The sequence below is a fragment of the Portunus trituberculatus genome, chromosome 19 (assembly GCF_017591435.1).
Source record: "Portunus trituberculatus isolate SZX2019 chromosome 19, ASM1759143v1, whole genome shotgun sequence".
Classification (NCBI taxonomy): Eukaryota; Metazoa; Arthropoda; class Malacostraca; order Decapoda; family Portunidae; genus Portunus; species Portunus trituberculatus.
Genome location: NC_059273.1, coordinates 169,915 through 194,584, shown reverse-complemented (window position 1 = coordinate 194,584; position 24,670 = coordinate 169,915). Strand labels below are relative to the sequence as shown.

General features: G+C 37.9%; 2 protein-coding genes across 5 annotated transcripts in view; one reads left to right on the top strand and one right to left on the bottom strand.

Annotated features, from left to right (window-relative positions):
* The window catches only part of LOC123506070, a 101,626-nt gene that overhangs the window by 28,104 nt on the left and 48,852 nt on the right, over nucleotides 1-24,670 (top strand). The gene's annotated exons all lie outside the window — the stretch shown is intronic.
* The window catches only part of LOC123506066 (proton myo-inositol cotransporter-like), a 44,565-nt gene that overhangs the window by 15,727 nt on the left and 4,168 nt on the right, over nucleotides 1-24,670 (bottom strand). For 2 of the 4 annotated variants that reach the window (XM_045257917.1, XM_045257916.1), the window contains exons 2-4: nucleotides 21,089-21,224; nucleotides 16,030-16,127; nucleotides 9,458-9,586 (exon numbers count right to left, since the gene is read on the bottom strand). In XM_045257917.1, coding sequence (XP_045113852.1) covers nucleotides 9,458-9,586; nucleotides 16,030-16,127; nucleotides 21,089-21,216 — 355 coding nt within the window. In that variant the 5' untranslated portion in view covers nucleotides 21,217-21,224. Of the gene's footprint in view, nucleotides 1-9,457; nucleotides 9,587-16,029; nucleotides 16,128-21,088; nucleotides 21,225-24,272; nucleotides 24,501-24,670 lie in introns of those variants that run through there. The other 2 variants (XM_045257915.1, XM_045257918.1) reach the window with 2 other exon arrangements.

Sequence of the window (24,670 nt, the reverse complement as noted above, 5' to 3'; positions counted from 1 at the left end):
TCCTTTAGTTCCAGAACCATCTTTGTAGCAATCGTCTGTATCTGTTCTAATCTTCTTATATCTTTTTTAGAGCTCAGAGACCACACTACAGCTGCATATTTCAGCTTTGAACGTATCAAGCTTGTGATAATTTTTTTCATCATATCTTCGTCCATGAATTGAAATGCCACTCTTATATTAGTCAATATTTTATATGACAATCCAAATATCTTGCTTATGTGTTTTTAGGGGTCAAGCTTTTCCTGTATAATCACTCCCAGCTCTTTTTCCTTTTTAGTCTTCTTTATCAGATAGTTCCATACCGGTCTTCTCTTGCTCTTTCCTAGTTCCATTACGTGACATTTTTTGGCATTGAACTCCAATTTCCACTTCTTATTCCATTCATAGATTTTATTTATATCTTTCTGTAACAGTAAACAGTCCTCCCGGATTTTGATTACTCTTAACAGCTTTGCATCATCAGCAAATAGATTAATATAACTGTTTACCCCATTGTGAATGTCATTTAAATAAATCTGGAACATAATGGGGGCTAACACTGACCCTTGTGGCACTCTGGGAGTTACTTTACTGTAAGATGAGTATGTATCTCTGATCACAACAGTTCTCATCTCCCTGTCCATCAAATAACCCCTTGTCCAATCTAAAAAAGTTCCTCGCATTCCTCCTATGTTCTCTAGTTTCCAAAGTAGTCATCCATGAGGGACTTTATCAAAAGCCTTTATGTCCACATATACTGTGTCCACCTATCCATCTATGCTTTCCATTCCTTCTGTTACTCTTGAGTAGAAACTTAATAAGTTTGACACACATGACTGTCCTGTCTTTAATCCAAACTGTCTGTTCAATATAACTTATTCTTCTTCCAGATGTTTAACCCATTTTCCTTTGATAACTATTTCACACAACTTCCCCATAACACTTGTAAGTGACACCTGTCTGCAATTTATTAGCTCAGTTGCCTTTCTCCTTTAAATATTGGTATTATGTTGGCCCTCTTCCATTCTGGTTGAACTTTCCCTTCATTTAGTGAATTTGTATTTATTTCCCAAATTGGATCCAACAGCTGCTCTTTACATTTTTTTAGCACCCAGCCTGATACACCATCTGGCCCCAATGCTTTCCTGACATCCAAATTATCTAATGATCTTTTAATGTCCTCTTTGTGCATTGTGATTTCCTGCACTCCTCAGCAATGCAATGTTCTATTTGATTCTGTAAAATCCTTCTACAGTGAACACAGTTTTGAAGCTCTCATTCATTGGTGTGATTAAGTAATGGGTTGGTGAACAGGGCAAGCAGTGTATGTGTGTGTGTGTGTGTGTGTGTGTGTGTGTGTGTGTGTGTGTGTGTGTGTGTGTGTGTGTGTGTGTGTGTGTGTGTGTGTGTGTGTGTGTATGTGTTTACCTAGTTGTAGTTTTACAGGGCCTGGGCTTTATGCTCGTGTGGCCCCGTCTCCATATCTACACTTATCCAATCTTACTTTAAAAGTATGCACACTCATTGCAGACACTACTTCTTCATTTAAACTGTTCCACGTCTCAATGCATCTTTGCGGGAAACTATATTTTTTAACATCTCTCAGACATCTTCCTTTAATCAGCTTTTTACTAAGCGATCTTGTGCTTCGGATGTCATATTCTTCTCTCAGGATCAGTTTCTCATTATCCACTTGGTCCATTCCAATGATCAATTTATAAACTGGTATCAGATCTCCTCTCTCCCTTCTTTGTTCCAGGGTTGGTAGATTCATAGCCTTTAGTCTCTCCTCATATGTCATCCCTTCAAATTCTGGAACCATCCTTGCAGCCATTTTTTATAGTCTCTCCAACTTCCTATGTGTTTCTTTTTATGAGGGGTCCACACTACTCCTGCATATTCCAATCTGGGTCTTATTATAGTACTTATCAATTTCTTCATCATTTCTTTGTCTATGTAGGGAAATGCTACTCCAATATTCCTTAGCAAATTATATGTTTCTCTAAAAATTCTATCAATATGGCTTACCGGTTGATTGTTTTCTTCCGTCGTCACTCCTAAGTCCTTTTCCTTTTTAACTTTCTCAAGTTCTACTCCATCTCCCATCTTATAGATTCCCACGGGTCGTCTTTCACTCTTTCCCATTTCCATGACATGGCTTTTGTTCACATTGAATTCCATTTCCCACTTTTTACTCCATTCCCAGATCTTATTTAGGTCTTCTTGCAGTATTTCACAATCCTCTTTTTGCTTTATAACTCTACACAGTTTCGTATCATCTGAAAAGAGATTTATGTAGCTGTTCACTCCTTCTGGCATGTCATTAATATAAATGAGGAAAAGTATTGGTGCCAATACTGACCTCTCTGGCACTCCGCTTTCTACTGCTCTCCACTTGGACTTTATATCTTTAACTATCGTCCTTATTTCTCTCCCCCTCAAATAATTTTCTATCCATCTCAATGTGCTTCCTTTTAAGCCACCCTTCTCCTCTAACTTCCATAGTAATTTTGTATGTGGCACTTTGTCAAACACCTTTTTAAATCCAAATAAATACAGTCAACCCATCCCTCTCTCTCTTGTACTCTATCAACTATTCTAGAATAGAAACTCAATAAATTAGTTACACACGACTGTCTTTTTCTAAAACCAAACTGGCTATTTGATATTAATTTGTTGTCTTCAAGGAACTCGATCCATTGTTTCTTTATTATTCTTTCACACATCTTGCATATTACACTAGTTAGTGATGCTGGTCTGTAATTTGAAGGTTCTTCCTTCTGTGTTCACCACCACCACGGTCGCCTGCTGGTCACCCAGCCAATCTTCCCCATTACAGAGAGAGCTCAGAGCTCATAGACCGATCTTCGGGTAGGACTGAGACCACAACACACTCCACACACCGGGAAAGCGAGGCCACAACCCCTCAGTTACATCCCATACCTATTTACTGCTAGGTGAACAGGGCTACACATTAAGATTGCCCATTTGCCCTGCCTCTAACCCGCCTAACCACTACACTCTCTGTGTGTGTGTGTGTGTGTGTGTGTGTGTGTGTGTGTGTGTGTATTTACCTAATTGTATTTACCTAATTGTAACATACGGAAAAGAGCTATGCTCGTGTTGTCCCGTCTCCATATCTATTAATGTCCAGCTTTTTCTTAAAATCATGAATATTCCTTGCGTTGACCACTTCCACGTCTAAACTATTCCATGCTTCCACCCTTCTATGAGGAAGCTATATTTTTCACATCTCTCCTATAAGTGGCCATTTTAGTTTTTCCCATGCCCTCTCGACATTCTTCCATTCCACATACACAGATCTTCCCTATCCATTTTTCCATGCCAATCATCACTCTGTATATTGCTATCAGGTCTCCCCTTTCTCTTCTGTTTTCCAGGGTTGGAAGTTGCATTCTTTTCAGTCTGTCTTCATAAGTCAAATCTCTTAAGTCAGGCACCATTTTGTTGCAGCCCTCTGTACTTTCTCTAGTTTCCTTATGTGTTTCTTTAAGTTCGGAGCCCACTGTATTGTTGCATATTCAAGCCTCGGTCTTATCATTGCAGTAATTATTTTCTTCATCATTTCTTCATCTAGATATCTGAACGCCACTCTTATGTTCCTCAATAAGTTCAATACTTCTCCAATTATTTTGTTTATATGTCTCTCTGGCGATAGGTCATTGGTAATTGTCACCCCAAGGTCTTTTTCTTCATGACTGGTTTTATGTCTTCATTTCCTATCTTGTACATACTCCTGATTCTTCTTTCACTCTTGCCAAACTCTATTTTCTTGCATTTTGTCGTGTTGAACTCCATTTGCCATGTACAGCTCCATTTCCATATTCTGTCCAAGTCTTCCTGGAGTAGTTCGCAATCTTTGTCACATCTCACTTTTCTTAACAATTTTGCATCGTCTGCAAATAGGCTCACATAACTGGACACCCCATCCACCATGTCATTTATGTAGACTGAACATTACTGGTGCCAACACTGATCCCTGTGGAACTCCACTCTCCACCAATCCCCATTCTGATGGTCTGTCCTTAATTATTGTTCTCATTTCTCTTCCTACCAAAAGTCTTCCATCCATTTTAGTAAACTGCCATGCACTCCTCCTACCATTTCAAGTTTCCAGATCAGTCTCTGGTGTGGTACCTTATCAAAGGCCTTTTTTAAATCCAGATATATTCCATCAGCCCAACCATCTCTTTCCTGTATTACATCTATCACCCTCGAATAGTAACATATCAGGTTTGTCGTGCATGAACGCCCTTTTCTAAAACCAAATTGACACTCACAAAGTATGTCATTTTCTCCAAGAAGTCTGTCCATCTATTCTTCACCACCCTCTCACACATCTTAGCTACCACACTTGTAAGTGACACTGGTCTATAGTTCAATGGGTCTCTCTTGTTACCTGATTTATAGATTGGGACAATGTTAGCTCTTTTCCAGTCTTGGGGCACTACACCTTCCCTTAATGAGGCATCAATTACTTCACAAACTTTTTCTGCCAATTGCTCCTGCATTCTCTTAAAATCCATCCTGATACCCCATCAGGTCCCACAGCTTTTCTCACTTCTAAACTCCCCATCATGTTCTTGATCTCCTCCACAGTTACTTGAAACTCCTTCATAATCCCTTTCTGTTCCATTACCAGTGGTTTGTCAAAAGCAGTCTCCTTTGTGAATACCTTCCGAAAGCATCCATTCATAGCCTCTGCCATTTCCTGGGATCTTCACTGTATACTCCATTTACTTCTAAACTTTCAATACTTTCTCTATTTTTGATGTTGTTGTTCACATGTCTGTAAAAAGCCTTGGTTGGTCTTTACATTTATCAATTATATCCTTTTCTTGTTTCTTTCTTTCTTCTCTTCTAATCAACACATATTCATTTCTTGCTCTTTTGTAACTTTCCCACTGCTTAATCCGTCTTTTCCTTCTCCACCTCTTCCATGCATCCTCTTTTCTTGTTCTAGCCTTTTCACATCTATCGTTAAACCAGTCCTGCTTTCCAACTTCTCTATGTTGTCTTATTGGTACAAATTTTTCTCACCTTCTTTGTATATTTTTATAAATTCCTTCCACTTTTCATTTGCTCCTTAGCACTCTTGAATTTCATCCAATTTGTCTCTTGAAAGAATTTCTTTAGGTTTCCAAAATCTGTCTTGGCATAATTCCATCTTCCCACTTTATATTCTTCATTTCTTCTAGATTTCTCTTCGTCTATCACCTTGAACTCCAAAACTGCATGATCACTCTTTGCTAAAGGGCACTCCACCCTCATCTCCTCAATGACCATTGGCTCTGTACTAAAGACCAAGTCCAGTCTTGACGATGCTCCCTCTCCTCCAAACCTAGTATCTTCTTTGACCCACTGAGTTAACACATTTTCCATTGCCAGTGTCAATAGTGTATTTCCCCATGTTGTCTCTGATCCTTCCATTGACCAGTCCTCCCAACACACCTCTTTACAATTAAAATCTCCCATCATTATAGTTCGTTCACAGCCACCCAACATTTCTTCCAGACATGTTCCTGTATCACTTATCATTTCTTCATATTCCTGTACTGACCATGCATTTGTCTTAGGTGGTACGTACACCACTATGTAGTGCCTCTTTTTCCTTCATTAGTTTCTGCTCTGATCTTTAGCACTTCTGCCTTTCCCATACCTTCTTTCACTTGATCCACCTTTATATCTTTTTTAACCAGCAACATCACTCCTCCTCCCATCTTACCTACTCTATTTCTTTTCCAAACATTATATTTCCTTCTCCAACCATCATCAGGTCTTCTCCCTCTCTCAGTTTTGTTTCAGTAAGACCCACAATATCTGGGTTCTTGTCCCTCAAGTAATCGTTGAGTTCTAAAATCCCGATATCACTCCATTTATGTTGGAATACATTACATTTCGCTCATATGTAAGTTTCTTTAGTCCTTTCTTGCTGTACTTTTCTGGGTTATGAACCACTTCCTCAGTCTCATATCCAAGATTCTCCAGAAAAACTCTTTCTTCTCCTCTTCTGTCCTCTCTTCATTTTTTTCAAAGCCTCCTTTCTCAACTCATTTAACATTTCTCTTTCCTTTTCACCGAGATCTCTTCTCAACCAAATCTTCCTTGTTGTTTCCTGCTGGGCTAGCCTCCATGACTTCTCCACCAATTCATCTACATCCTTTTGTGACTTAAGTTTGATTCTTATTGGCCTCATACCTTCTCTTGTGAACTTTCCAATTCTATGGAAGTCCTCTATTTCTTGTACTAGGTCTTTTCCTCCTCCTGCACCACATTAATGATATTATTTATCACCTTTTTATGTTTTCTCTCTCTCCATTTTACTCGGTGTCTTATCCTCCTCCACACCAAATATCACCACACATCTCTTTTTGTCTACAGTTTCCCTCACCAATGTCTCATTTGACTTAATAACCTTCACCACTTTCTCAGCTATCTTCTCTTCTATGATCTGTTGATCTATAATTTCAGCAAGGCCCAAAGTTTTCTCCCCTGACTCTTTGATTTCCTTTTCCAGACTTGCAACTTTGTAATTTACCTCCTTTCTTTCCACTTCCTGACTTTTTTTCCATTCAGCCTGCTTCTCCATCACTTTTCCTAGAGATTCTCCACATTTTTCGCAATTCACTTTAATTAGCTTAACTTCCTCTTTCAGTGCTGCATTTTCCTTCTTCATATCGGCACAGTCTCTCTTTACATTGTCATAACTCGTTTCCAGGCCCTCATACTTTTCAAACAGTTTTCAATTTTACCTTCTAACTCCAGAATTTTCTTCACATAAGTGCTCTTCTCCATTATTCCTTGAAACCCTGTGAAGTCTGATTCATCTTTCGAGTTCACGGCCGCCATGTTGCAGATGTAAACAAACCAGCTGATGGCTCAAACGCAGGCTACAGTTTATATTTACCTTCACTGGACATTATTTTGCTAATCAACAGTTAACATGACTATATGGAGACGGGACAAACATTACCAGCTCCTTTCCCACCTTGGTTACTCTTAGGTAACTGTAGAATTATAGATGATTGCTCTGGAGCTCAGCGACCACCTCCGCCATCGTGATGTGTGTGTGTGTGTGTGTGTGTGTGTGTATTTACCTAATTGTATTTACCTAATTGTAACATACGGGAAAAGAGCTATGCTCGTGCTGTCCCGTCTCCATATCTACTAATGTCCAGCTTTTTCTTAAAATCATGAATATTCCTTGCGTTGACCACTTCCACGTCTAAACTATTCCATGCTTCCACCCTTCTATGAGGGAAGCTATATTTTTTCACATCTCTCCTATAAGTGGCCATTTTAGTTTTTCCCATGCCCTCTCGACATTCTTTCATTCCACATACACAGATCTTCCCTATCCATTTTTCCATGCCAATCATCACTCTGTATATTGCTATCAGGTCTCCCCTTTCTCTTCTGTTTTCCAGGGTCGGAAGTTGCATTCTTTTCAGTCTGTCTTCATAAGTCAAATCTCTTAAGTCAGGCACCATTTTGTTGCAGCCCTCTGTACTTTCTCTAGTTTCCTTATGTGTTTCTTTAAGTTCGAGCCCACTGTATTGTTGCATATTCAAGCCTCGGTCTTATCATTGCAGTAATTATTTTCTTCATCATTTCTTCATCTAAATATCTGAACGCCACTCTTATGTTCCTCAATAAGTTCAATACTTCTCCAATTATTTTGTTTATATGTCTCTCTGGCGATAGGTCATTGGTAATTGTCACCCCAAGGTCTTTTTCTTCATGACTGGTTTTATGTCTTCATTTCCTATCTTGTACATACTCCTGATTCTTCTTTCACTCTTGCCAAACTCTATTTTCTTGCATTTTGTCGTGTTGAACTCCATTTGCCATGTACAGCTCCATTTCCATATTCTGTCCAAGTCTTCCTGGAGTAGTTCGCAATCTTTGTCACATCTCACTTTTCTTAACAATTTTGCATCGTCTGCAAATAGGCTCACATAACTGGACACCCCATCCACCATGTCATTTATGTAGACCGCGAACATTACTGGTGCCAACACTGATCCCTGTGGAACTCCACTCTCCACCAAGCCCCATTCTGATGGTCTGTCCTTAATTATTGTTCTCATTTCTCTTCCTACCAAAAGTCTTCCATCCATTTTAGTAAACTGCCATGCACTCCTCCTACCATTTCAAGTTTCCAGATCAGTCTCCGGTGTGGTACCTTATCAAAGGCCTTTTTTAAATCCAGATATATTCCATCAGCCCAACCATCTCTTTCCTGTATTACATCTATCACCCTCGAATAGTAACATATCAGGTTTGTCGTGCATGAACGCCCTTTTCTAAAACCAAATTGACACTCACAAAGTATGTCATTTTTCTCCAAGAAGTCTGTCCATCTATTCTTCACCACCCTCTCACACATCTTAGCTACCACACTTGTAAGTGACACTGGTCTATATATCTTCTCATGCAGGAAAAATTATCAACTTGGTCAGTGAGGGAAAGATCAGAACAATCATATACAATGTTATGTAACAAACTTCAGCATTATTTCCAGATAGCAAATGGACACTCATACATTTCTAATGGATAGTGTAACATTCCAAATAGTCCCTTTAAAAACTCTCTTTTCTAGGACAGCATGAGCATACCTTACTATGTAAGGGACCTCAAATGTGTGTATGTACATGATACTTCAAGAACCATTTGGAAAGTCAATTTTCTCTAGGGTAAACAGTTGGGTATATAAATATTTAAGCATATAAGAGATTACGAATGATTTCATTGTCAATTTGATAACCATAGATGATTACTAATAATCTGAAAATAATGTAATAAAAAGCAAAGTAAAATCCTGCTAATACAAATGACACATGGCAGAGGGAAAAAAAAAAAAAAAAAGTTTTACTCTTCTAAGCTTTAAGCAAATATCTTTAGAAATATTTTTTTTCTCTGTGTGAGGGTATGTGGATACAGTTAATAAGAAACCTTGACTACAAATTAATTAGTCATGACTGAATCCAGTTATGAGCATTTAGCTGGTATGTTGGTTAATTATATATATATATATATATATATATATATATATATATATATATATATATATATATATATATATATATATATATATATATATATATATATATACAATATATATATATATATATATATATATATATATATATATATATATATATATATATATATATATATATATATATATATATATATATATATATATATATATATATATATATATATATATATATATATATATATATATATATATATATATATATATATACATATATATATATATATATATATATATATATATATATATATATATATATATATATATATATATATATATATATATATATATATATATATATATATATATATATATATATCTTGATACATATGCTTCAGTTAAGTGTGAAATAATAAGGAAAGGACATGTAAACATGAAATGAGAAGCATACCCTACCAATTCCAATGCCCACAATGATGCGTCCAACAAGGAGAGTGACCTTCTCTGGGGCAGCACCCATCACCAGAGCTCCTGCCAGGAACACCAGGCTGGCACATAGGATCACTGGCCGCCTCCCAAACCTATCTGGAAAGTGTTAGCAGCTAAGTCCAGGAATGAGCCAATATTTTTTGATAAATACAGTGCTTTTATCCTGACCATTGAAAGATCATAAAATCACAAGAGAGGTTGCCCATTGCCAGAGACTGAAACCTGAAAACCCCTGCCAGAAAATTCAGGCTATCAATAATTTACATATCTATCATGTTTCCAACCACATTGCTGTACCTTGCTTATGACCATAATCCAGTCCAAAGCTGCTGTCAGAAGCAAAAAGTCATACAGCATGATTCTATTTCCAAAATAAGAAAAAAAAATTACTTAAGGTGCAGTATAAACACCTTTTTACCCTACAATGCATATCACAGTGTTTACCATTAACAAATGTACCAATAGAGTCACAGAAAATCTTTGTAGTTTTATTCTCACTCCAGTAATAGATTGATCATATACCAAGTTAGCTGTCAAAATCAAATAAAATAAATAAATAAATAAATAAATAGACACTTTTTTTTGTCAGATATCATGTTTGTTTTAAGTCAAACATGTCACATCCTAAGTATCACACTATGGGTTATGATGATCACCAAAGTACAATTTGAATGGCCTTCACCATCTTATCAATAAACTTTGAGGAAGTCAGATTGATGAAAATAACTAATTAAGTGATTATCTCATTCAATCCAACCTAACATATCATAAAATAACCCTTCCTAATATTCTACATCCCTAAAGTAGCTTGGATAGCAAATCTTCATTCAGAATGAAACAAAAGATATGAAAAGTGAGATGTAACCTAATTACAAACCAGACAATAATAAAATTCAATTTCTAGGAGTCATATTTTAGATGTACTATAAGCATTAGACAATTGTGATATTTTTCTAAATTACTGAAATAAGCACAAATATAAAAAATAAAAAAATAAATAAATAGTGAAAGAACAAACATTTGCATGACTCTTCATGAAATATGCAAACTATGTAAATAAATAAAATATAACTGTTACCTGGATTTAGTTAATGTATAATTTTCTGTGACAACAGTGGCAGACTCAGAGGTACTACTCATTGCTGGCAACCTAAACAGGCATATTGGAGATGACAGAGGAGGAATCAAAGAAGTCATGGGCATTTCACTGACCATCCCAGTGAACTAGCCTTCAGCTTTGCTATCCTCCATGACCTAGAGCAACTGGTGCAACACCCTACTCGTATTCCTGACCGTCTTGGAGACAAAACCCAACATTCCTGATCTCTTCCTTACCTCTAATCCTGCTATGTTGTTACTCTATCATCTCCATTGGGCTCCTCCAATCACAATCTCATTTCTATATCTTGTCCTATTTCTCCAATCCCTCCTCAGGATCCCCCAAAGTGGAGGTGCCTCTGGCATTTTACCTCTGCCAGTTGAAGGGATCTGAGGAGGTATTATGCTGATTTTCCTGGAATGATTACTGTTTCCGTGCCAGAGACCCATCTCTTTGTGCTGAATGCATAATAGTGGTGATATTATCTGGCATGGAGGCATACATTTCTCATTCTTTCTCTCAACCTAAACATTCTAAACCTTGGTTTAACACAGCCTGTTCTCATGCTAGAGATGATAGAGAAGTTGCCCACAAAAGGCAAATGAGCCTACCATCTCCTGAATTTCTACGCACTTTATATTTCTGCCCAGAATCATGCCAAATATGTTCTTCAACTTGTCAAGCACTCTTTCATAAGTAAGAAATGTCAAAATCTTTCAAACTCAAACTCCCCTTAAGATTTCTGGCATCTGGCCAAAAACATCTCCAATAACTTTACTTCATATTTCCCTCCTTTATTTCATCCTGATGGCACCACTACCATCTCATCTGTCTCTAAAAGCTGAACTCTTCTCTCAAACCTTTGCTAACAACTCCACCTTGGATGATTCTGGGCTTGTCCCTCCCTCTCCTCCTCCCTCTGACTATTTCATGCCTACAATTAAAGTTCTTTGTAATGATGTTTTCCATGCCCTCACTGGCCTAAACTCTCGGAAGGCTTATGGATCTGATGGGGTCCCTCCTATTGTTCTCAAAAACTGTGCTTCCATGCTTACACCTTGCCTGGCCAAACTCTTTCAACTATGTCTATCGACTTCTATCTTTCCTTTTTGTTGGAAATTTGCCTACATTTAGCTTGTTCCTGGAAAGGGTGACCGTTCTAATCCCTTGAATTACTTTCCTATAGCTTTAATCTCTTGCTGGTCTAAAGTTTTGAATCTATCCTCAATAGGAAGATTCTTAAACATCTGTCACTTCACAATCTTCTATCTGATTGCCAATATGGCTTCCGTCAAGGTCACTCTACTGATGATCTGGCTTTCCTTACTGAGTCTTGGTCATACTCTTTTAAGAGATTTCAGTGTAACTTTTGCTGTCGTGTTAGACATATCAAAAACTTTTGATAGAGTCTGGCATAAAGCTTCAATTTCCAAACTGCCCTCCTACAGTTTCTATCCTTCTATCTGCAACTTTATCTCAAATTTCCTTTCCAACTGTTCTATTGCTGCTGCAGTAGATAGCCACTGTTCTCCTAAAATTATTAATAGTGGTGTTCCTTAGGGTTCTATCCTGTCACACACTCCCTTTATACTATTCATTAATGACCTTCTTAACCAAACTTCTTGCCCTATCCACTCCTATGCTGATGATACTACATATCCTACATCTTTCCACATCCTTTCAGAGACAACCAACCCTTCAGGAAGTCAAAAAATCATGTAGGGATGCCACAGTATACCTGACTTCTGCTCTTTTTATGATTTCTGATTAGGGCAAAGAAAACTCAGTAGTTTTCAATGCCTAAAAAACTTGATTCCTCCATCTATCAACTTGACACAAGCTTCCAGATGACTATCTCCTCTTCTTCAATGACACTCAACTGTCTCCATTTTCTACACTGAATATCCTTGGTCTGTCCTTTACTCACAATATCAACTGGAAACATCTCATCTCATCTCTGGCTAAAATAGCTTCTATGAAGTCTGACATTCTGAGATGTCTGCCAATTTTTCATACCCCTCCAACTGCTAACTCTGTACAAGGGCCTTATCCGCCCCTCTATGGAGTACTCTTCGCATGTTTGGAGGGTTTCCACTCACAAAACTTTATTAGATAGGGTGGAATCAAAAGCTTTTTGTCTCATCAACTCTCCTCCTCTGACTGACTATCTTCAGCCTCTCTCTCACTGCCGAAACATTGCATCTCTTTCTATCTTTTGTTGCTATTTTCATGCTAACTGTACTTCTGGTCTTGTTAACTGCATGCCTCCCCTCCTCCAGTGGCCTCACTGCACAAGGCTTTCTTCTTCCTCTCACTCATCCCTATTATGTCCAGTAATGTTAATCATTCATACCTTTCTCTAGAACTCTCTACCTGCTTCTGTATTTCCATCTTCCTATGACTTGACTTCTTTTAAGAGAGAGGCTTCAAGACATTTGGTCCTTAATTTTGGCTAACTCTTCACTTTCTTTTAGTGAACCAGCACTCAAGTGGGCCTTTTTCTTTACATTTTGTTGCCCTTGGCTGGCTTCTCTCCTACATAAAAAAAGAAGAAAAAAGAAAGAGAATTAACAAGAGTGTTTAGAGACATAACTGAAGAGGGAGAAATTCTTCAAGACTGGAAAAATAGTAAGACGGTGCTAACCTATAAAAGAAAAGGAGATGCCCTGGAGTGCGAAAAATAAAGGGGAATTAGACTATTGGAACATGGAACAAAATTATTTGAAATGGTATTAGAGGAGAGGCTGAGGAAACTGATAAAAGTAGATGGTCAACAGCTTGGTTTTTGCCCAGGATGATCGACAATAGATGCAATTTTTATAATGAGGCAAATACAGAAGTTTAGTGAGAGGAAGAAGCTATTCCATGTCTTTGTTGATCTAGAGAACCCATTTAACAGAGTGCCAAGGAGAGTGATTAAGTGGGCACTAAGGAGACAAAATTGCCCAAAAGGCTCGTGACTGCAGTCATGTCTTTTTATCGGTGAAAACAATGGCAGGAGCACCAAGGGACTTTGACATAAGAGTGGGAGTACACCAGGGATCTGTTCTTAGTCCACTATTCTTTATCACAGTAATGGAGGAGGCTACTAAACAGGCAAGAGAAGATGGCCCGTAGGAGCTACTCTATGCCAATTATTTGGTATTGACAGCAGAATCAAGGGAGGAAGTGACTGACACATTTAATAGGTAGAAGGAATGGATGGAGCAGAGGGGACTGAAGATAAACATGGAGAAGACAAAACTAATGGTGACCAGATATGAAGCTAGAGAAAGAATTCCATCAGGAAGATGGATGTGGATGTTGCAGAAGAGGAGTGGGAGCAAACTTAGTGATGTGTACTATGTGTAACAAATGATGTCATCAACAATGCTCAGGCCTGAGGAATCTCAGAAGGGCACAAAATTTTGTACAAGATGTGTGCAAGAGGAGGAAGATGGTGGTGGTGGTGGCGATGACAAAGATGTCGGGTTGAAGGTGAATGGAGGCGTGTTGGAAGAAGGACAACATTTCTGCTACTTGGGAAATATGTTAGATTATGAAATGGGTGCAGAGAGAGCAGTAAGGATGAGAGTAGCAGCTGCATGGGGAAGATGGCAAGAAATTGCCAGCTTATTGGTAAGTCACAGCATAAAACTGAAGATCAGGGGAAGAACATATGAAACCTGTGTCAGATCTTTATGGAGCAGAAACATGGGCACTGACAAACAAACTGATCAGATATTCTATGTAGGTGTGACTGCAGGGTGCTGAGATACATGGCATGGCAAGAGTGAGGTGGCAAGACAGGAGGTCCAGCAGTGAGGTGGCGGAAATGTATGGAGTTTCTGTTGGGCTGAGGAAGAAAACACTGAGATGGTTCAGACACATGAAAAGGAAGGATAGAAAGGTGTTGAGCAAAGTGGAGGAAGTGACGGTTGGAGGCCAATGGCTGGTGAGAAGGCCAAAGAAAAGGTGGAAGGAGTGTGTGACAGCAGATATAAATTTGTTGGAAGTAGAAAACCATATGGTACAAGATTGCCAGTTGTGGAAAGCAGTCATCGCCTGTCTAATCCCATCCTAAATGGAAAAATGTGGATGTTAAAGGAAAATGATAATGATGATAATATGATTTTCTGTGCTCCTACTAATCAAATCACGATTTTACTTAACTGCCATTCTTGTGCTTGCTGAAAAAACAAGAAAGATACTAGGGAATTGTTTGCATATGAATATGAGAAAACCAATTACTCCTTAGGTGGTTGGGCCAACTCTTTTTCAACAGTGACAGCCAATGCACGAAGACAGTAGGCTTGTTACTGAAAAACAGCCTCCTGGGATGTGTGAAACCTACCTACCACAATTACCCCAATAGGATTCCACCTCAAGGGCATCATCCCCATGCTAGTCAGTTGGCTATCCTTAAAACTATATCCACACAACTGAGCAGTGTTCATCAGAAGTGTAAAATCGACAGGCATGGTTATGGCAACAGAAAGTGCTACCAGATCGATGCAAACCCTTCTTCACTCATGCACAGAGCATGTTAGGCTCTACTCTCACTGGGCATTGTCTGCATGTAGTTTCGTATACTACGCCACACTGCTCGAGAAGTGGTACTTTGAGGCAGTTCATGTCATTTAGTGGGCAGTAACAGGATAGCAAAGTATGAGAGCAATCTCACCATGTATAGCAAAGAAGATAAAAAAAAAATAGTCTTCTTGCAATTTCTCTCAAATGAACTCATGGGCAGCCGCTTGTTCATGTTTGCCTATCATTTCCGTGCTTCAGACATCATCTCTATGACCACCACTCAAATTGACAGCTTGTTTATAAGATTGGGATATGGTAACAGTGTTTACTGCTCGACAGTGTGGACACGACTTAAAGGGCCCTAGTGAACCATTATCCAATTTTAGAGTAGATGCCCTGCCTCTAAAGGCAAGTATGGAGGCTCATGCCTGCCTCTACAGCTGGAGGGAAAATCCATGCCACGTACCAGTGATTAAGGCCATTACTTCCCAGGCTATATTAGCCTCCCCATCCTAGTGGGCCATCATCCCTGACAAAGCCAGAGAATCTACTGGCCAATAATGGTCATTGCCCAGCTGTTACAAAACCTGACTAGGTAAACAAGAAGACTCTATATCAGTGAAGCTGCCAAGAGAATTAAAGTCAGGTGGAATCCCATTATTCTATGAGCAAATGATTACAGGAGGCAAGAATATTATCCCACTTCTCCCTTCTCACCCATCTCATGGGATGGTTTTTAGCTGAAGGATTGACCCCCCTGCCCAGAGGGTTAATTCTCCATTGGAAGCAAACTACCCATCTAATCAAGTCTCAAAGTAGGGGTTTCACATTGCAAAGTGAGGTGTGACACACCATCAGAACTGCTCCTACAGGAGTCATATTTAACTTAAAGTGTGTGCAAGTTAAACTGACGAATCACACCACCTACCTGAGGCTGGACCGGCTACCAGAGCTGCCAACATGGCTGCTGCAATGGTAGCTGACACAATCAACTCATGCCATTCTATACTCAGCTTGAAATCCTCCCTGAAACATAGATAAATATATAAATTATTTTCATTTAACATCTTGTATATAAGTCTTTGCAGTGTGAAGGCTAGCTTAAATTAATTCACACACACAGAGCACAGCCGTCGAGCAGGACACACACATCTGAGCAGCTCGCAGAGATTACTACAAAAGGAGTTGGACTCAGGTCTAAACGTATGTACAGGAGGAGAGGGGGTCATAGGTTCTCCTATCTCCAAATGAAATAAGTGTTAGATCACATATAAGGAATGAATAACAAGAGAGAGATGGAACCAAGTAGTGCTGCCAGGCGTATGGCAAAATAAAAACGTACGCCAAGTGATAACCAACGCTTTATAGAAACCCTTATTGGTTTAAGGAAACTGGTTGATGATACTATGGAAAAGGAATTCTCGGGTTTCAGGAATGAATGGGGTAATATGGGAAGGCTTATTAATGTAGAAAGAGAATTAAGATATATGAGGTGATGTCCAGTCTCATGAACAAACAAGACCAACTGATAACTGAGAACACAGTCCTGAAATTGAGAGTGGCTGAATGTGAGAAAGTCAGTGCAATAAACCAGGAATTAAAAGAGAAGATTCTGGAAATAAGGAAGCAAAATGACGTTCTAAAAACCACATGCCAAAATTATGAAGCTCTTTAAAGAGCTTGCAGGCTAAAGTGCAGGACGGGATTACAGACAGGGCAGAAGGTGGTCTAAGTGATAACAAGTTGAAAGAACTAAGAAATGAATGGAAATAGGAGCAAGAAGAGGGAAAGTCAAATTATCAGAAATGGTAAGGAGACAAATTCAGGAGAACACAAAAGTCGCTGTAATAGAAGTTATCAAGGAAAAGGAAGATTTGGTGTGGGATGCAGAGGACAAGAAAAAAAGCTTCATGATTTATAGGATGAGGAAAAGAAAAATCCAAATAAATTCATGAGAGAACATGAAGAAAGGGAAATGGTCAAAACTGTTATCAAACAAGTACAAGACAGCACACAAGAATTTGACCAGGAGGTGGAAGAAATTATTAGGCTGGGAAGATACAGTGAAGGGGGTAGGAAACCAATGAAGGTGAAAATGAAATCTCAAGTGGCTGTAGAGGAAATTATGGCTAGAAAAGGGAAGCTGACTGATGATGTTGATCACCAGGAAATATGAATAAAAAGAGAAACGAACAGAGAGGAGAGGGAAAAGGAGAAAGTGCTAAGACATGAAGCTAAGGAAAAAAACAACAAAAGGACAGAGACAGAGAAGAATAATTTTTACTGGAGGGTTCTGGATATGAGACTAAAGTGGTACCTAAGGAAAAAAGAGGTTGTGGAGGAGGCAATAAATTAAGAGTGACTTTTACTAACATAGATGGGTTGTTATCAAGCATATTGGAAGTTTGGGATTATTTGAAAGAGAAAAAGCTGGATGTAATGTGCAGCGTTGAAACAAAACTGAAGAAAGAGACCCATGTCAACTTTAAAGAGTGAGGGATATAATACCTGGAGGAGGGACAGGAAGGATAAAGGGGGAGGAGGAGTGCTAATAATGGTTCGTGATAATATATGTGTGGAGGATGTGCAATATGGTGAGGACAAAGTGGAAGTAATGGGAGTAACAATCAGAACAGAAGATTTGAAGAAAAGAAAAATTATAGTTACATATGTTCCACCAAAGACTAATACATGGGGATCAGAAGAGCATAAAGATATGCAAAGAGAGGTGATAAAGTGCCTAGATAACATGATAAGAAGAGATAGAAGAATACTCTTAGTTGGAGACTTTAACTGTAAAAAATAAACTGAGAGAGATGGAAGTAATGGATAATGCTGGGCAGTGGAGTGAGAAAGTGTTACAGTTGACTATGGTTAATACAATGGACCAGTGGGTGGAGGAGTCAACAAGGTACAGGGGAAGAAGAACCATCGTTGCTTGACCTAGTTTTCACAAAGAAACCAGAGCCCTCCAATCATACAATACCTTAGTCCAATGGGGAAAAGTGATCATGTGACATTAGAGATGCAAATGCAGGAGGAAGATGAGATAAGTTACAGAGAGGACTATAAAGGAGAGAGATTAAATTATGCAAGAGCAGATTTTGAAAAATTAAGGATTTATTTTGCTGATATTGAGTGGAGTAATATTATGTGCAGAAAGACTGTACAAGAGAAATATGATATATTCTTACAGAAATACAATGAAGGAGTTAAAAAGTTTGTACCTGTTTATAGAGTTCAGAAAAAAATACATGCTTGGTACAATGCTAGATGCATACAAGCAAAAAAGGCAAAAGATAAAGCATAGAAGAAACTCTTAAAGCAGGGAAATGACTATAATAGACGGCAGTACAAAGATACTAGAAATGAATATATTAGAGTAAGGAGAGAGGAAGAAAGAAAGTTTGAGAAGGATATAGTGGATAAAAGCAAAGATGAACCCAAACTTTTCTACAAGTTTATAAATGGCAAAACAAAGAATAAGGAAACAATTGAAAAAATAATTAAAGAACGGAAGACATACCAAATAGAGAAGGAAATGTGTGAAATAATGAATGAGAGCTTTAAAATGGTATTCACTGCAGAAGATGATTTCACAGAACCTAATAGGACATTGGATTGCCAAGGATTACAGGAGATTGCAGTGCACAAAGAGGATATTGGAAGATTACTGGATAAGTTGGAAGTCAGAAAAGCAATGGGGCCAGATGGTGTATCAGGCTGGGTGTTAAAAGAATGTAAAGAGCAATTACTGGATCCAATTTGGGAAATAATTAAAAGTTCAATAAATGAAGGAAAGTTCCACTAGAGTGGAAGAGAGCCAATGTAATACCGATATTTAAAGGAGGAAAGGCAACTGAACCACTAAACTACAGACCAGTGTCACTTACAAGTGTCGTAGGGAAGTTATGTGAAATAATTATCAAAGAAAAATGGGTTAAATTTCTAGAAGAGGAGCAAGTCATATCGAACAGACAATTTGGGTTCAGGACAGGGCGGTCATGTGTATCAAACTTATTAAGCTTCTACTCGAGAGTTATTGCAGGACTTGAAAACAGAGATGGATGGGTAGACACAGTATACCTGGACATTAAAAGGCTTTTGATAAAGTCCTCATGGAAGACTTCTTTGGAAACTAGAGAACATAGGAGGACTGCGTGGAACCTTGCTCGAATGGACAAGAGATTATTTGAAGGATAGGGAAATGAGAACTGTGATCAGAGATACATACTCATCTTGGGGTAAAGTAACTAGCGGAGTGCCACAAGGGTCAGTGTTAGCCCCATTATGTTTCAAGTTTATGTAAACGACATTCACATTGGGATAAACAGTTATATAAATTTATTTGCTGATGATGCAAAGTTGCTAAGAGTTATCAAAACCAGAGAGGACTGTCTGCTGTTGCAGGAAGATTTAAACAAGATCTATGAATGGAGCAAGAAGTGGAAATTGGAGTTTAATGCCAAGAAATGCCACATAATGGAACTAGGAAAGAGTAAGAGAAGACCAGTATGGAACTATTTGATGGGAGAGGAGCAAATAATGAAGACTAAAGAGGAAAAAGATCTTGGAGTGATCATACAAGAAAATCTGAGCCCTGATAAACACATAAGCAAGATATTTGGACTATCATATAAGATGTTGACTAATATAAGAGTGGCATTTCATTACATGGATAAAGATATGATGAAAAAATCATCACAAGCATGATACGCCCAAGGCTGGAATATGCAGCAGTGGTATGGTCTCCGAGCTCTAAAAAGGATATAAGAAAATTGGAAAGGATACAGAAGATTGCTACAAAGATGGTGCCGGAATTAAAGGACCTCACATATGAAGAACGACTGAAGGAAATGGGACTGCCAACCTTACAAGATAGAAGAGAATGGGGACCTAATAACAATGTATAAGATAGTAAATGATATTGAAAAGATAGACAAAGAAGACCTGGTGCTGTTGACAGAAGAAGATGGAAGGACAAGAGGACATGAAAAGAAGATCAGGATGAGGCAGTGTGTGAAGGATATTGGAAAATACAGTTTTCCACACAGAACAGTGGAAAAATGGAATGCATTGGATAATGGAATTGTTACAGCACATAGTGTGCATAACTTTAAAGAAAAACTAGATAAATGGAGATATGGAGACAGGACACTATGAGCCCGCTCAAACCCTGTACAATACAACTAGGTAAATACACACACACACACACACACACACACACACACACGAAGACTAAAGGAGGAGGAGGTCATGAAGGAGGCAAGAAATTAAGAGTGACTTATACTAATATAGATGGGTTGTTATCCAGCATATTGGAGGTTAGAGATTATTTGAAAGAAAAAAGGCTGAATGTAATGTGCATCATTGAAAGAAAACTAAAACGAGAAGGTCCATGTTAGCTTTAAAGAGGAGAGATATAATAGCTAGAGAATAGACAGGAAGGGTAAAGGGGGAGGAGGAGTACTAATAATGGTTCATGATAATATATGTGTAGAGGATGTGCAATATGGTAATGGCATGCTGGAAGTACTGGGAATAACAATCAAAACAGAGGAATTGAAGAAAACAAAAATCATTGTTACATATTATGTGCCACCTAAGACAAATACATGGGGAACTGAGGAACATAAGGATATGCAAAGAGAGGTGATAAGTGTTTAGATAATATGAAAAGAAGAGATGGAAGAATACTATTAGTTGGAGACTTTAACTGTAAAAAAATTTACTGGAGATAAATGGAAGTAATGGGAAATGGTGGACAATGGAGCGAGAAGGTCCTACAACTGACTATGGTAAATACAATGGATCAGTGTGTGAAGGAGTCAACAAGGTACAGGGGGGAAGAAGAACCATCAGTGCTTGACCTAGTATTTACAAAGAAACCAGAGCTCCCTCCCAGCATACAATACCTTAGCCCAATGAACACAAAAGTTTGATTTAATACTTGAAAAAATACATTAAAAAACATAATACATACATACCTTACCAAGATCATGGCACCTGAAACAACCCCAGTGTCATATCCAAAGAGGAAACCACCAATGGCACTAAGGAGAATCAGGAAATATATTGCAATTGGCAAGCTTGTGGTGGTACTGATCTCTCCCATGGTTCTCCCTGCAACACATTATAAGAATAAGAAATTTGAATGGAAAGACCAAATATAATGTATTGATAGCTCCCTACTTAATCTTGATGAAGCAGCCTTTTGACACTTTTTAGCTAGAGGAAAGTGTCAACTCAAGGGATTTAAATAGGTGAATATCATAGATGAAAAATCATGACATCTTAAATAAGCTAGATCTCCTTTCTCAAGCATACTTCATGTTTCTCTCCTAATTTCCAGTCCCTCCTTGTTTCTACATCCCTCATACATTCTCTTTATCAGCTCCATTTAAGTGCTCCCTTCTCTCTCTCTCTCTCTCTCTCTCTCTCTCTCTATATATATATATATATATATATATATATATATATATATATATATATATATATATATATATATATATATATATATATATATATATATATATATTTATGGTAAGCTAGACCTGTCTCTGATGTGCATGAGAGAGAGAGAGAGAGAGAGAGAGAGAGAGAGAGAGAGAGAGAGAGAGAGAGAGAGAGAGAGAGAGAGAGAGAGAGAGAGAGAGAGAGAGAGAGAGAGAGAGAGAGAGAGAGAGAGAGAGAGAGAGAGAGAGAGAGAGAGAGAATATGAGTGGTGGGGTGATGGAGGTGGTCTGAGAAGCATTGGGTTGGGGAAGAGGGATGGGGAAGGTGGTATGAAGGGGAAGAGGAAGGCAGGCCTATGATACACACCAGAGGCAGGTTTAGCCAATGATAACTGGCATGAAAAAGGATGACAGGTGTCACTTTTTTTTTAGAAATATAAGTAGGAAAACTGCTTTTATCAAGTAAGCAGCTGACTGAACATGCAGAATAAATTTTCTGGTGGATCAGTAAATAAAAAGATATGTCCATGGAACACATTGATATCAGATGTTTATGTACCTTCTTTCACAAATTATGAAATTTTATTTCTTGTAAATACAAACAAAATCACATTCATTTTTCCTCATTTATGTACCTTCTTTCACAAATTATGAAATTTTATTTCCTGTAAATACAAACAAAATCACATTCATTTTTCCTCATTTATGTACCTTCTTTCACAAATTATGAAATTTTATTTCCTGTAAATACAAACAAAATCACATTCATATTTCCTCATTAAAAAGTACAATTGATAGAGTAGTAAAGCAAAGGTACAATGAACAATCACAAACACATGCCTAATGTTGACATGTGTCCAATTTATTGTACTTGCTCATATATAGACAGCACAACAAATCTACTCTGCAAATGTAACACTTTATAAATGCTGAATAATGTATTTATGAACAGCAAGAAGATACAAGATTAAATGTAATACATGTCAATATAAATATGGAGTAATCCAGGTATAATAAATGAGAAAAGAAGCGCAGCCACATATTTGAAATGTTTCACAAAATATCAGTCATTAATACAAGACATGCTTTGAAAAAACAAAAAAAAAATCAATTAATAAAAAAAAAAAAAAAAAAAAACACTGAAGACAGAAGTCCCTACAGTCCAAAGGAATATTCAAAATTACAAGGACAATGTCCTGAAAACTATCTCTTGAAGTGATTGAAGTCATAGGTAGCACAAAATGTTGATGCAGGCAAGTCATTTTGGAGTTTGATAGCCTCCTTATCATTATGGCATTAGATGTGTGTTAGCAATTTGTGCTTTTTGACTATATTTATTCCCAGCAGTTCATACCTTATCCAATCTGGATTCAATTCTATCTACCATTTTAGAAGATATGAACCTCACTATCATATTTCATGATCTCAGGTAACTAGATTATAAAAAAAAAATTATAAAAAACAATGATGGTAATCTTGAGATATGCCATCTGTGTCCTTCCACTCAGAGATCTCTAAACTGATAAACACACACAGTGTGACCTGATGCTGCCAGATGCACTGGCACTGCCTTGAAGTCAGGTTGTTTTTCTGTAGATTGGTTGCAGCTATTGTCCCTTGGTGTCAGGCAACATTCATCAGCTGACATTAGTTAGCTATAAAGAACCAATACAGGCACACAGGATCTCCACACCAACACATATTATTGTGCCTTGTGTCCTGTGTACTCCATTAAAAACTGCTCATAAAGAAGTTTTTACATAACATAACATAACATAACAAATAATAGGATAACAAAGGGCCACCAGGGCCCATCTAGGTTATCCTATATCAGTCGCACAGCGACCTCGTCATCAGTACTTAAAAATACACTTACAAGTACTACACAATACATTATACACTAATTCTAAATATTTGGCCCATTGACAGGGCTAAGTCCTGCAGCGAATTCCTCTACAATCTGTGATCCCCATACATGGGGATCATGTCTTGTTTAACTATAGTAAATTTCTTATAAAAACTATCATGCAGCGCTATACATAATTATAAATAAAATAAATTTAAGTGCTTATCTAATCTGTTTTTAAACACTGCCAAACTAGTGCTATTTACAACCCTCTCTGGCAATGCATTCCAGAAGTCTACCACCCTATGACTAAAGAAATATTTTCTTATATCTAACCTGCTTTCTAATCTTCCTGCCATGATTTCTAGTCCTACTTCCCTCCTCTAAGGTAAAGAAAGATCTCACATCTATGTAGTTTGTATCTGAGAACATTTTAAATAACTCTATCATATCCCCTCTATACATCTCCTCTCAAATGAAAACATGTTTAATTCCCTTAATCTATCTCTATACTCCAGGCGCTTTAATGCTGGTATCATCCTAGTTGCTCTTCTCTGAACTGCTTCTAACATGTTGATATCCTGCCTATAATGGGATGACCAGGCCTGTATGCAATACTCTCTGTAAGAGCAATTAAGTTTTATTATTGTTATTATCATTACTGAAGGTATTATTTTTTAATTTCACCATCATTCTTTACAAAATTGGTATTATGATTCTGACATATCTCACTGTATTCTAAGAAATTATATCGCATGACTTCGCGCTTTCTTCACCAGAACACTCCCACGTGTCCCAAGTCTGTTGGGGAAAATAGGGGGCCCGTGGTGTAATTCTAAAAGCCTACCTTACTATACACTGCATAATTACCATCAGTAGAGGGAGATAACAAAGGCACAATGGCATTCATGTTTGCACAGCAATGCCATCTCATATGTGGGAAAAATTAATACTGTGTCCAAGGACTGTCCTACTGGCTTGCAGTTTTGTACTACGTTTAGTTGTCAATTGACAAATGTCAACAAAAATCAGCTGGCCGCGGCGCTGGCTGTGGTCGACTCCCTGCCAGTCGTATGACGCATCACACTTGTCAACCTTTTACTTATTTATTCATCTTTGAATAATATGGGAAAACTGGCCAAGATCAATAAAAAGCGATCAAACAAAAAGTCTCCTTGAGATGCCAGTTCCAGAACAGAATCAAGAGAATAAGCCTGTCAAAAGTATTTCTCTGTCTCTCTCTCTCTCTCTCTCTCTCTCTCTCTCTC